This window comes from Triticum aestivum, chromosome 2B, assembly GCF_018294505.1.
Source record: "Triticum aestivum cultivar Chinese Spring chromosome 2B, IWGSC CS RefSeq v2.1, whole genome shotgun sequence".
NCBI lineage: Eukaryota > Viridiplantae > Streptophyta > Magnoliopsida > Poales > Poaceae > Triticum > Triticum aestivum.
This window is the reverse complement of record NC_057798.1, coordinates 142,575,906-142,589,127: the sequence shown is the minus strand read 5'-3', so window position 1 is coordinate 142,589,127 and position 13,222 is coordinate 142,575,906. Positions and strand designations below refer to the sequence as shown.

Sequence of the window (13,222 nt, the reverse complement as noted above, 5' to 3'; positions counted from 1 at the left end):
AAAGAAAAACACTTAGCTTTCCTTTTTTTGCCTCTGGTGTCTTGCTTCGCCTTGGTCTGCGTTGTGGCCTAGCGAAACCGGCCCAAGGCAGGGAGGGCAAAAATATTAGTTCCCGTGTGGAATCAGACTGGCGACCTCCCTCCCGGTCCAGGTAAATTCGATACAACCAATTGAGCTAGATCAATGTTTGTGTTTAGGTTAATGTTGTTTTGTCTATTAAATAGTCTCACCTTGGTTGCTTACAGATAATCCCTCGAGTTGATATACTTTTTTGAGTTATTAGGTATCAAGGAGCTGACTTGGGAATCAATAAGCCAAGGGTAAAGGATGACGTGACAAAAAAATAGAAGGAAATATAGTTGAGACAACTACATGTCAAATGACATGAGACCTGACAAAGGAATGAAAGAACTAGGAGAGAGAGAGAAATAACACGGAAGAGGAGAACTTTTTTAGGGCTAGGAAGAGGAGAACTAGACCTATTATATAAGGCGGATGTAGAAAACTAAATCTGTGGTCATCGCTTTTGATCTCGCCGGACACGAAGGAGGCTCAACGGTCTAGCTATTGGACCTGGCCAACATTCCTTAGTGACAACTGGTACCGCGACCACTGGCGACGAGGATGACAAAGAGAACAAGCGGAAACATGGATCTGATGTCATATTGAAATGAAGGATGTGGAGCTGAGGGTGAGGTATTAGTCATGTTTGTTATGTTATATGGGCATAATGGTGAGGCCTTTAGCCATGTTCAGTAGGTAAGGGCGTGTGGGGGTTGTTTTCCCCCCCGTTGTAACGCACGAGCATGTTTGCTAGTTACACCTGAAATACCACCGCCAAGTATAATGATTCGTTCCTGGCAGCCGAACGTAACGATTCGCTCGTTCCCAGGCACCAAACATAACGATTCGCTACCTGTTTCCACACGTTGGCCGACCTGGGCTAGTTCTACTGGCCCATCATGGCGCTAAGGCAGGCCACCAATGCTGCAGCCCATAGTTGTCTCGCTGCGTGGAGTGAGAAGCTGGCATGGGAAGCTGGAATCGTGGACTTGGTGGAGTTTGGAGGAGATCAGAACAGGCCCTCCGTGGCTTCCAGCAGCCTGTGATCACGTACACTCCCTCACTGATACCGCTCAAAAAAAAATGTATGCTCGCAGATTGCCTATAAAAATGTACGCTGTTTGACCAACCGGCGTCACGGGCGGTCGATGGCCTCTACATATATCGAAATCACTAATTAAGGAATAATTATTATGAAGATCATTTCCACCTTCTCAAGTTATGACAAGTGGCCGCTGTATGTACATCACTTTGTCGAAACATGGGAGTTTTACCTTTTCTGTAGATGCGTTTATTCAAAATGTTTAATCTCTTAAAGTGTGCGGCCAAATCTCGAATCATTTTCACCGTTGGATTCCTCCCGTCGAGATCTTTAAAACTAGATCCCATGTTGATAGATTTTGATAAAAAAAATTCACGAAAAAAAAAACAGACAAAAAACCTGCACCGGGAGTACGGTTTTTTTCCTTTCCGAAATAGGCACGGCCGTGCATCTCGCGAAAGCACGACCGTGCCACCCGTGGAAGGGGAAAAAACAAAAAACACATCTTTTTCGTTTTCCAAGAAGCACGACCATGAATCTTGAAAAATCACAACCATGCCTCTTGCAGAAGCAAAACCGTGTCTCTTACAAAAGAAAAAAAATAAATTGAAAACGTATTTTTTCCGTTTCCGAGAGGGACGGCCGTGCCTCGCGCGAAAGTACAACCGTGCCTGTCGCGGAAGCAAAACTGTGCCTCTCACAGGGAAAAAATTAGAAAACATATTTTTTCCGTTTACGAGAGGCACGGCCGTGCCTCTTGCGGAAGCAAAACCGTGTCTTTCACGGAAGAAAAAAGAAAGCGCATTTTTTCGCGGGATTTTTTTTCCAAAATTTATTTTTGTCCGAAAGTTAAGGAAGACTGGTGGAAAACCGAAAAGCCGAAAAGCCCCGGAAAAAACCGCTTAAAAGCCAAAAACGCATTTGGAAAAATAAAAAAAACTAGGAGGGAGCGGCCAGAGCGCGACACGTGGCGGCGGCTGAGACCGCGCCACAGCCCACCCGCAAGTGATCGTTGCGAGGCTCGCGAAGGAGCGCTGCTCAACTAGTTGCTCCGTACATATATGGATCGATCCTCCGAAAGTCCTATTCTGCTCCCGAGCTCAAATGCTCCCTTATGAACAGTAAAATCAAAAAAATATAAAAAAAACTCAAAAAATTCTAAATTTTTTGGGAGTTAAACTTTGACAAATGTTTTGTATGCTTGCAAAATTTCAACACAAGATGACATTCATGGAAGGCGTGGAAAAAATAAAATAAAATCAGTACTCCAAAATGTTTTCAAAACTAGTATTTTTGGAACATCGATAATGTTTTTTTGCCACGACTTCCAAGAAAACTTCAAATAATTAGGTAAACTTTATTAGTTTATTGGCTATTACTATGCATCTTTCTTTTATAAGTTGTTGAAACTAGTATTTTTTTGTGAGGAGTTGTTGATACTAGTAATTGTGTTGCATATTTCTACTGTTACACTATAGAGGTGCTTTTCGTCTATGAAACTGGTCAAAACTTGCTTGCATAATCGCCTCAATAATTACAACTTGACTGACAATGTTACTTGTTATGTGAAAAATGAAAAAAAAAATAGAAAATCTCACCAATGATCAAGTGGTTGGCTCAGAGGAAGAGGATATACTAAAGGTAACTTCTAAATATTTAGCAATTTAAGTGCTTTGATATGAGCATTTTATTATGTTCTACTTGAAAATTAAATTATATTTAAAAACTTGTAGGTTAGTGAACCTTGATGTCTAATGTGTGTTTTGGAATTTGGAAATGCAAGACATCCTTTTCAAGTAATTTTATCCTTTGTTCTATCATTACATTAAGCATTTTGACTATTGCATTTTTTTATACACCAATTTCTATTATGTGCGATAATACGTCTCACAATTTGTGGAAGATACCTTTATTCAATACATCATTGCCTGAAAATTTTACGCCATAGTTAAGTGGTGCATCAGGGTAACAATAGCTCCGGCTCCGCCCCTGCAAAGGAGAGAGGAGCGACACCACATCCGGTGTGGGAAGAACAGAGCAAAGAATACAACGCAACGCTAAGCTCGCCTAGCTCGGACTCCAGCCAAGGAAGGCGAGGAGATGAGACACATGACACCGAGACCGCCTCACTAACAACGTGAGACACCTAGACAACTAAGAGCATCTCCAACGGCCGCGCAAAAAGACGCGCGCGGGATAAAATGCCCATTTAGTGCGCACGGAAAGTTTTCGCGCGCTCCAGCGGAGGCGAGAAACTAGCGCGCGGGGGAAGCGATAGCGCGCACGTGGGAGAAAGCAGCTCGCGCGGTAGATTTGGTGCCCCGCTTCGCGCGCGCCTATAAAATGCGGCGCTTGCCACGCGCTCCATCACACTGTCACGCGCCCATTTTCCCCGCCTCCTCGACGCTTCCACCGCTTCCTCGCCGATTCCAGCGCTCCGCCACCACCGCGCCACCATGCAGCCGCGCCGCAGGGGATGTTCGGGCTACCGCGGCATCCGCGAGCGCCCCAATGGCTGATACTACGCCGAGATCCGGTCCGACGACGTCTGGCTTGTAGAAGTGCATGCTCTAGCCAATGCAACCAAAAGACCGATCTGATGGAAGAGACTAGCCAACACATTATACGTCAATATTCCCCCTCACGTGTGGCTCCCTCAGGCCTAAACGTGGACCGAAAGTGGGCTGCAATTTAATTGCGCCAGCCGGGTCTTGAACTCAAGACCTCTTGGCTTTGATACCATGTAAAAGTGCATGCTCTAGCCAATGCAACCAAAGATCGATCTGATGGAAGAGACTAGCCAGCACATTATACGTCAATATATTGAATTCATGCACAAGCCAACTCATCCAAAAGTCCGAACTGATGGAGGAAGGCGGGCAATATATTTCAACACTCCCCCGCACGTCTAGGCTATTTTAGTCCTTAGACGTGGGATCGATGTAGGTCGCAGAATTGTTTTTATTTAATACTGCGTTAGCAGGGTCTTGAACTCAAGACCTCTTGGCTCTGATACCATATTGAATTCATGCACAAGCCAACTCATCCAAAAGTCCAAACTGATGGAGGAAGGCGGGCAATATATTTCAACATGGCTCTGCCTCGGCACGTCGGACCACGCACGAGGCCGCCCACGCGTACGACGCGGCGGCGTGGCGCCTAGAGAGGCCGTCGTCGCAGATGAACTTCCGTGATGTCTACACGCGCGAACAGGCGCAGGCCATCGCCCCTCCGCCTCGTCTTATCACGGACCAAGATCGTGCGGACCACCTTCGGCGGCAGCACTACCTCCTCATCACCGAGGAGGACGAGCGAGCCATGACGGAGTGGCGCCGGCGCCACCCGGAGGATGTTGCCGACGAGTGCGCCTACTGGGCGGAGAGGACGGCAAGGCGCCGCGTGGAGTGGGCGGACTGGCGTCGGCGGAAGGCACTGGCGATATCGCAGTGCGATATCGTTGAAGCAGGTGAAAGGTCGATCTTCACGTCAGACGATGAACGTTGGGACGACATACGGATTGATACCTCGGACAACACCACCGAGGATGATGATGATGAGGAGGACTTGGAGTAGTTCTAGCTGCACCGTAGTTTATCTAGTTGCACCGTAGTTTAATTTTATGTAGTTGCACCGTAGTTCTGTTTATCTATATATGCTATGAACTTGTTTATCTATCTATGCTATGAACTATATAAAATATCTTTGTATCGTTTTTTATATCTATGTAGTTGACAATTATGTATGGTTTAAAAGAGCACCCGCAGCTGCATAGTGGAGTGCTTCCCGCGGTGGCAGTAGTATTTCACAAGCTTCGCAGGAGCAGGCGTCTCGGCAGCCGCGAAGCACCGGCGAGCTACAAATATCTTTGCATTTTAGCACGCCTGCTGGAGCTACGCGCACGCTGCATTTTACCGCGGCTGCTGGAGCCAGCGCTGCCCGCCACGCAAAACCTGATGATGGACACGCCGCAAACCAGTTTTTAGCACGCGTGCGTTGGATGGCTGTTGGAGATACTCTAAGGATGAGCAACTATTAGTACATAAGGTTGGATTATCAAACAAAGCACGATTTATTAAAGAAGGAAGTGAAAACCACACACATCCGATCAACAACAATCAAGGCACATCGTTCAAACGAGATACACAATGGCGCCTATGCCCAAGGCCATGTGAAGCACCTCATAAGTCATACCCACGGAAATCAATCATCCCACAAACAATGGCGAGCATGACCAGATGAACTGCCTCTTTCTAGTCGTGGCGCCGAGCTGGGGTCCAGTGTGGCAAGCTAGGGCTGAAGTGGGCGGACACGACGCACGAGTCGAGCAGCTCAACGACGGGCGGGAGCGCGACGCAGCGGGGCACCTTGTACTGGCTGATGGACGCGCCGCGAGAGATGGCGTCGTCCATGAGCTCCTCGAAGGTGCCGGGCCGGACGACTCGGATTTCGAGCGGCCCGACCGACCCATCGGCCACCCGGCTCTGCCTGTAGACCGCGTTCAGGGCCTCCTCCATCTGCAGGCAGCACGCGTCGAGGGTCTCCTTGCCCACCGCCTCGTCGCCGGTGGTCAGCAGCTCCCAGTAGATGACGTAGTGCCCCGGGATGCGCTTGGTGCATGCGTGGCTGGTGTACTCTGCCACGGACGCGCCGTGCGGTCGGAGCAGCTCCGAGGCCCGCTCCACGGCGCGCTGCAGCTCGACCTCGTCGGTCTTGTCGGATTCGACGGAGAGCAACACGTTCTTGCGGCGCACGAACGTGAACCGTGGAGCGGCGCTGTGGTAACCCGCCACGCGGAGCACGTCGCCGACGCGGTACCGGTTCAGCCCGGCGTAGGTGGTGATCACCACCTCGTACTCCCGCCCTGCCTCCACGCGGGCGAGGTCCACCAGCCGGGCCGCGTCACCTTCAGGTGCCACGACCTCGCCTGTGGTGGCGTCGTCCACGGGGAGGAACTCGAAGTAGGCCATGTTGGGCATGATGGTGTAGGAGACGTCGTCCGGCTTGCACAGCGGCTGAAGGTTGATGCCGAAGTAGCACTCGGAGGACGCGTAGGAGGAGGACACCAACGGCAGGCGGCCGCCGTAGTATTCCAGGGCCGGGACGTACTGCGCCATGGCGCCGGTGACGATGGCATCGATGTACCTCGTGTTGGGCCAGATGCGCGGGACGATGCCGGCCCATTCGCCCTTGCAGCACTCGCCCCGGACGAACTGAGCCAGCTCCGGGTCCGGGCGGCGGAGGATGCCGGCGACCGCCTCGCGCACCGACGCGTCGTCCACGCACGGGGCGAGCGTGCCGGCCTCGATGTCGGCGGCGAGCTGCTCCCAGTTGAGCTGGAGGAAGCGGATGACGCGCAGCAGGCCGGAGGCGAAGGCGGCGCCGACGCGGAGCACGTCGTGGCGTTGGCACAGGCCGCACACCATCTGCGCGTACATGCTCTGGGACGTGTCGGCGCAGAGCACGGCCGCCCTCGGGCTGGTGTGGTCGCGCAAGGGGTCCTTGAACTGCTCGCTCTTGTAAATGCTGGTCATCATCGGCCACGCCGTCAGCCCGCCCAGCGTCTTGGTCTCCGACTTGACCAAGAGAAAGTAGAGCCCCTTCCCCTTGTCAAGCCCTGGGAAGTGCCTGCACGTACGACACATTCAGCACGGCCATCACTCTGTGCTTTGCCCAGGCAAATGAGCGCTAGTATATATCAGTGGACTTACAAGTTCATGACTGCCTTAAGGAGACCGAAGGGAAGCTGGCGTCGGCGGCCCTCCTCGGCGGTGCTGGGAATCAGCTTGCGCTCGCCGCCGGAGGTGCCGGAGCTGGTGAGGAAATCGGAGACGGGGTGCGTCGACATGATGGGCGACCGGTCTCCGTTGGCGATGCGCTGGATGTACGGCTTGAGAGCGTCGTACGACACCACCGGCACCTTGGCCCGAAAGGTGGCACGGTCGGTGGGGCCGCCGCAGTCCGTGAGGTACTCCGTGGCGGCGTTCCGGGAGAGGATCTCGGCCAGAACCCGCTCTTGCACGGAGTCCACGTTGGAGGTCATCTCCTCGATGAGACGGAGGTTCTCGGCGTCCTTCGCTTCCGCCTCCGATGCCGTTGTTGACGAGGCTGGTCTCCGGCCAGCCGTCGCCGCCGCCGCCATTTGCTCACCCCGGAACACGTACTGGCAACGATAGCTCAGCGCTAGGAGCTACAAAACGTATATGTACTATGCTGTGATCGGTCCTTAGCTTCCTCTTCTATCTATAAATGGGTTATCGGTCTCGAAATCAGATGGCGATGAATTAGAGATGGTGATCAGTACAAATCACAATAGTACACTGTGCTGCTAACCTGACACGATTTACAAACCGACAGCATATACGCCAAGCATGTGCGGGAGGCGACTTGAGGCGCCGACACCAATTTTTTTTCGAAAATGTTAACGCCCATGTGGCCTATTTGCACTTCGCCCACACGCGTTGATAAACGTTGATTCTGTTTTGCACGAATCCTAAAAAAACCGGTTAGATTTTCGGTGCCACGTGGGCATCATCGTGTGTGTGGGCGTTGAAGAGTTCCTCCACATAACCCGCAACACACGGTTACCAGTTGCGCTGTGTGGGCGAACCGGTTTCTGCCGACACAGTCACCACCTAGTCCACGCGTGTGTGGGCGGACTGCTCTTCGCCTACACGACGCTCGTACGTTGTTAGATGGTAACTGCAGTTGCGCGTACGTGGCAATTAGGTTAACACACATGGCAACTACAGTTGCGCGTATGTGGCAACTAAGTAAACACATATGGCAACTGTGATTAACCATACATGGCAACTATGGTTGGACCATACGTGGCAACTAGTTAATCACGCATGCCAACTACTGTTTGACCACGTAAGGCAAGTAGTTTATCACACATGGCAATTATGGGTTGAATACACGCGGCAACTACCGTTACTTAGACATGTCAACTACATTTACCATCCCGGGCGACTAAAGTTGCCATCCCACGGGTGCGTCAGGACGTGTGGCAAATTTGCTTCATGCCACACACGCGGGATGAGGATGAGTAGTAGTTCGTTGGGCGTGTGGCACGAAGTAGCTGCGCTCACATATATGGACAGTTTTAATGTTCACCCATGCATGACCCATGTGGGCTGCCTCCTGCTTACACCACACACAATGTGTGAACGAATGTCTAATATGCCACACGTGTGAGCGTTATCGGCGTCTTTTTTTTGTACTTTCAGTTTTGAATTGGTTATATATCAAACCGAAAGTCCAAGTTGTCCAAGTTATGTTTCGTATGTATATTCGTGTTTTGTATGATGAGAGAGCTCTGAAATAAAACACTTTTGAATATGGTTTAACAAGTTTTTAAAAACTTTTCTAAGTTTCAAGTGCTGAAACTTGATACGACGGTCGACAAATTTATTGAGTAGTTTTAGGAACTACTTCCTTTGTCCCATAATATGAAACATTTTTTGGCATTATATTAGTATCAAAAAACGTTTTACATTATGAGGCAGAGAGAGTAAAACTTAAAACCATGCTGGAGATCAAACGAGTTTGCGGACTTTGCCGAAACGGCTGGGCAGGTGTGTGCCTCCTCAACTGTGTGCCCGTGTGAATTACCGAAGCATGTGCAACTTGTGGACATCTGCTCCGGTCAAGACCCTCACACCAGCTTGCGTACATGTATTGGTGTAGCCGTCCCTTTTCTAACTTTACTCTCCAATCGCTGCAATGATATGCAATCTTTGCATATCCAAAAAATGATTTACATACTCCATCACGAAAAATGCATAGTCTCTACTTCTAACTAGAAGAACGCCCGTGCGTTGCAACGGGGCCACATTAACTTTAAGAGTTCAATATTAATCATGTTAATAATACATTTAATATTCTCATACATATCAAGTGACACTGGCGACCTTTTTTGTCAATTTAGCAATGGGCTCAGTTGCAACGGGCTCTTTATACATATCAGACAACTCGCTACTACTTAAACTACAACTATGGTTACCAATATTTTTTTGTCAATTTAGCTCAACAATAGTGACTGGCGTAATAGACTGCTTTGCATTCACCCCCTCAGAAGACAGAGAGAACCAACTCAACATGTCAGAAGATTAACAGAAATTTCATTTGTATGGCATGAACATATAGCAGGAGCACCAACACATAGATCAGCAGAGAGCATAGCACAGCATGCACACACTCGGGCCATCTATATCATACACACACAACAACACACACACGCATCGCGCTGTCATACACATACAGAAAAGCAGGCACACACGCATCATGCGCATTGGCCGGTGCGACGCACGCAGAGAAAGTATGTACGCACGGAGAGCAAGCTAGCAAGCACGCACGCGTCCAACCCCGCCGCTGCATGCGCTGGCAGAAGGTGAGGCAGCAAGGGAGACTGCACATTGAAGCTGTCCATGCAAGGCTGGAGGTGCTGGGCCGGCGACGGCGGTGTCGGGACGGCGCTTGATTCGTTCCCGGTGGCGTGGAGCTTGGGGCGGCAACACGGCGATAGCTAGTGCTCGGGGATGGGGGTTTGGGGCGGGGGCAGTCGACCCGATGGCTGGCGAAGTTAACGGGCTCAGGCGGCTGGAAATTCGGTGGGTGGCGGCGGCACAGCGCGAGGATGGGACAGGCGGAAAACCTAGCCGGCGTTCAACTACCAATACCCACGCCTTTTTTAGGGGAATTGCTTGTGAAAATAACATGCGACAACGACTTAGCGAGCGGATCCCCTTAAAAAAGACATAGCGAGCAGATTCCCTTAAAACTGGTAGGAATGGATACGATTGATGACGTTGATAAATAGTGGTGAATGTTGGCCTAATTTACTATCATCATGCATCTAAACGAATCATCAAGAAAAAGAATACTTCCTATTACTACACTCATAGGAAGCTTCCTAATCTTTGCTACCAAACAGTTTCTGCCCAAATAAGGAAGAAAAGTTATGGACGTGATTCGGAAGGAAACAAACGTTATCAAGATTAATTAATTTAGATTTGATCTTTAGAGATTGATTGTGATTGATTTTTTTACATAAAAACATTACTAAATAATTTGCGTCAGTATGGAAAGTTCTGATCCGTTCAGTTTTTTCGTTGTGTGAGAGGGTGAAGTGAAAATAAACCGATGAAGTGGGGGAGGCGACGAAAAAAATCTACAACGGTTAACCTACGAAAAAAAACCGGACGAAAGTGGTGGGACGAAAAAAAACCTGGAAGCGAGACTACCAACTGCTCCATTAGGAGTAGAGATGTCTCAGTTGGTAGGTCGCGTTTCGGGTTTTATTTTCGTCCCACCTCACCCGGTCTTTTTTGGTACTTCTTTGGTACTTCCTCCCACCTCCCACCCGTTTTATTTCGCTGTTTTTTTCGTCCCTCCCCTATCCCACCGGTTTAGTTTCGCGTCACCCTCTCACACAACGAAAAAAATCTTAACGGATCATAACTTTCCATGCTGGTGCAAGTTATTTTTAGTAATGTCTTTATGTGAAAGAATCAATCACGATCAATCTCTATATATCAAATCTAAATTAATTAACCTTACCTTAAATTGCTCAATCACATTAAATAGGAAACAAAATAACCGATTTTAAGAAAATATCTACTCTTAATAGAGGGTATTACATACCAAACATAGGTACGTCATTATTACATACCAAACATAATGTCTCAGTTGGTTTTTATTCGTCCCACCTCCCACCACCCCCTCGTACTGGTTCTTTTTCTCTCCACTCTTTCCTTGCAAACCAATAATTTCCTAACATACAAAAGATCACGAATCTATCTTTTCTTACCCGAACCAATCGCGCCCTACATCAGTGCATTTCTTTATTAAGAAAACTAACACGGAAATCTTAACGCATTGCAAACAAATCCCATTATGGACCTAATTAATTTATTATGGAATCTATACGTGGTCGCATTGGTTCTTTTTCTCTCCACTTTTTCCTTGCTAACCACTAATTTCCTAACATACAAAATATCACGAATCTATCTTTCCTTACCCGAATCAATCGATCCCTACATCAGTGCATTTCTTTATTAAGAAAACTAACACGTAAATCTTAACGCATTGTAAAGAAATCCCGTTATGAACCTAATTAATTTATTATGGAATCTGTACGTGGTCGCATCTCTCCCCTCGTGAAAAAATCGCATCCATCTCCCGTTAAAAAGGAAAAGAGAACATGAACGATCAATCCCACACCCTGCATCTCAGTAGCAAAAAATCGCCCCCGCCTCTGCTACAGCGCCTCGCCATGTGCCCGGCTCGACCCATGCCTCGCCTGCATGGCTGGACGCCGCCATCTCCACCGCCACGTACAACAAAATGGTGGGCAGAACCATCCATTCAAATCGCACACCCCCACCCTCCTCCGCAATCCCTAGCCCCGCATCACCCTATCGCTTTCTCGCCTCTCTTTCCCCTCGATGTAGATGGTGCCGAGCGGCGGCCTCGAGCACCGGCAGTGCCGCCCTCTCTATATTCGCTGCGTCGAGAGATGGGCCGAGGCTATCGTCGGTTCGCCGCCCACGATTGGGCCGCCTTCGGTTGTCGCGCACCACCGGCTCCACCTAACGTGCCCGACCCTCTCCGCTTTCGACCTTCCGGTGACCACGCGCCTCCATCCATCATCCACAAGGCCACTCCCTGCACCCACCCTCCTAAATTCTCAATACCGGCGGACAATCACCGAAGATCCAAGTTGGCCCGATATCAATTTTCTTACATGCTTTCTTTATCAGTTGGTGATGGGAATGGGTTCCAATTTCTCTCTCTGACTGTGGATTCGCAGGTAAGAAGCGCTTCTACATGCATCCTCCTGTCGGTCCGTAAAGTACCAAGGTAAATGGTTGATGATGCATTTGTCTAGGATGATATATGTTGGCTCTGTTCCGGTTCATCCGAGCAGTTTGGTGACTAATTTACTGATAATTTAATTATATTAATTAAATGAGTCGGGTGTATCGTCGTGCATTTATCTTGCCAGTAATGTTCTGTGATGCTCTGATGCATTTTGGGAATTGTTTATCTTGTCTTCAGTGCAGAACATTTGTTTATTAATGCATGAGAAGAATCCTTGTTACTACCTTGAACCTGTTTTATAATCCATATTGTTATGCACTAGCGCGTGTGCGTGTGAAATAGATGGATTATGATCCCGTACCCAATAAGATGGATATGTGTGTGTGTTAGAGAGAGAGAGGGAGAGGGGGAGAGAGAGAGTGAGGAGGGAGGGAGAGAGTGTGTGTGAGAATTTGATGGTAAAAAGGTCGCCAATGTCACTTGATATGTATGAGAATATTAAATGTAATATTAACATAATTGATATTGAACTCTTAAACTTAATGTGGCCCCGTTGCAACGCACGGGTGTTCTTCTAGTATCTCTAAAGCATGAGTGAAATGTGTCATTAGTTGATTGACTCAAACTGATTGCATGTTTTAGACCAACAACTTAAAAATTAATCAATTAAGGTCATAAACTCATTAATATGATTAAATAAGGCCAAAACAGATCCATGAGGGGAAACTCAGGCCATGTGGGTGCCACGCCAGCCTTCCTTAGATCGCTCGTGGACTAATTATTTTTGAAGAGGGATCTATTTGCAAAGCGGCCGGTTTTCTCACACAAACCATGCTAATCTTGCATCTAGCTGAAACCATGCTAATACTTGGACTTATGGGAATTTATTTTCCTGCCAAAATAATTTATAAGCCTTAATGGAATATTCTCCTGTTTGATTTTTGAATTGATTCAAAAATCATCCACTTTAAAACCTTTGGGGAAATTTATTAGAGGGTCAAATCATTGTTTGGGGCTTTTTAGACATTTTCTTTATGCCTAATTAAATATTTAATTATTCACCCATTTGGGAAATATCAATTTATTCCCTAAGTTACTTTGCAGTTCAATTTAAATTCCAAAATAATTTTAGGGTTTCAAATAAATATTAGGGGTTTATAGATTTTATTCCTACCTAAAATATTTGACAAAATGTCACAATCATTTTGTGTGCTCAATTTCTGGTTTTATAAATAATCCCTAGATGACAATTTAGGATAAGGGCATCTCCATCGGAACCCGTAAATTTTCTCCCGC

At 48.0% G+C, this 13,222-nt stretch overlaps 1 protein-coding gene across 1 annotated transcript; it reads right to left on the bottom strand.

Moving 5' to 3' along the window:
• Positions 1 to 5,155: 5,155 nt before the first annotated feature.
• Positions 5,156 to 7,272, bottom strand: LOC123040847 (indole-3-acetic acid-amido synthetase GH3.8-like). The gene is made up of 2 exons (XM_044463589.1): positions 6,814 to 7,272; positions 5,156 to 6,730 (listed from the first exon to the last, which is right to left on the bottom strand). The coding sequence occupies exons 1-2, from the start codon at positions 7,242 to 7,244 to the stop codon at positions 5,356 to 5,358; spliced, it is 1,806 nt and encodes a 601-aa protein (XP_044319524.1). The 5' UTR covers positions 7,245 to 7,272; the 3' UTR covers positions 5,156 to 5,355.
• Positions 7,273 to 13,222: the final 5,950 nt, after the last annotated feature.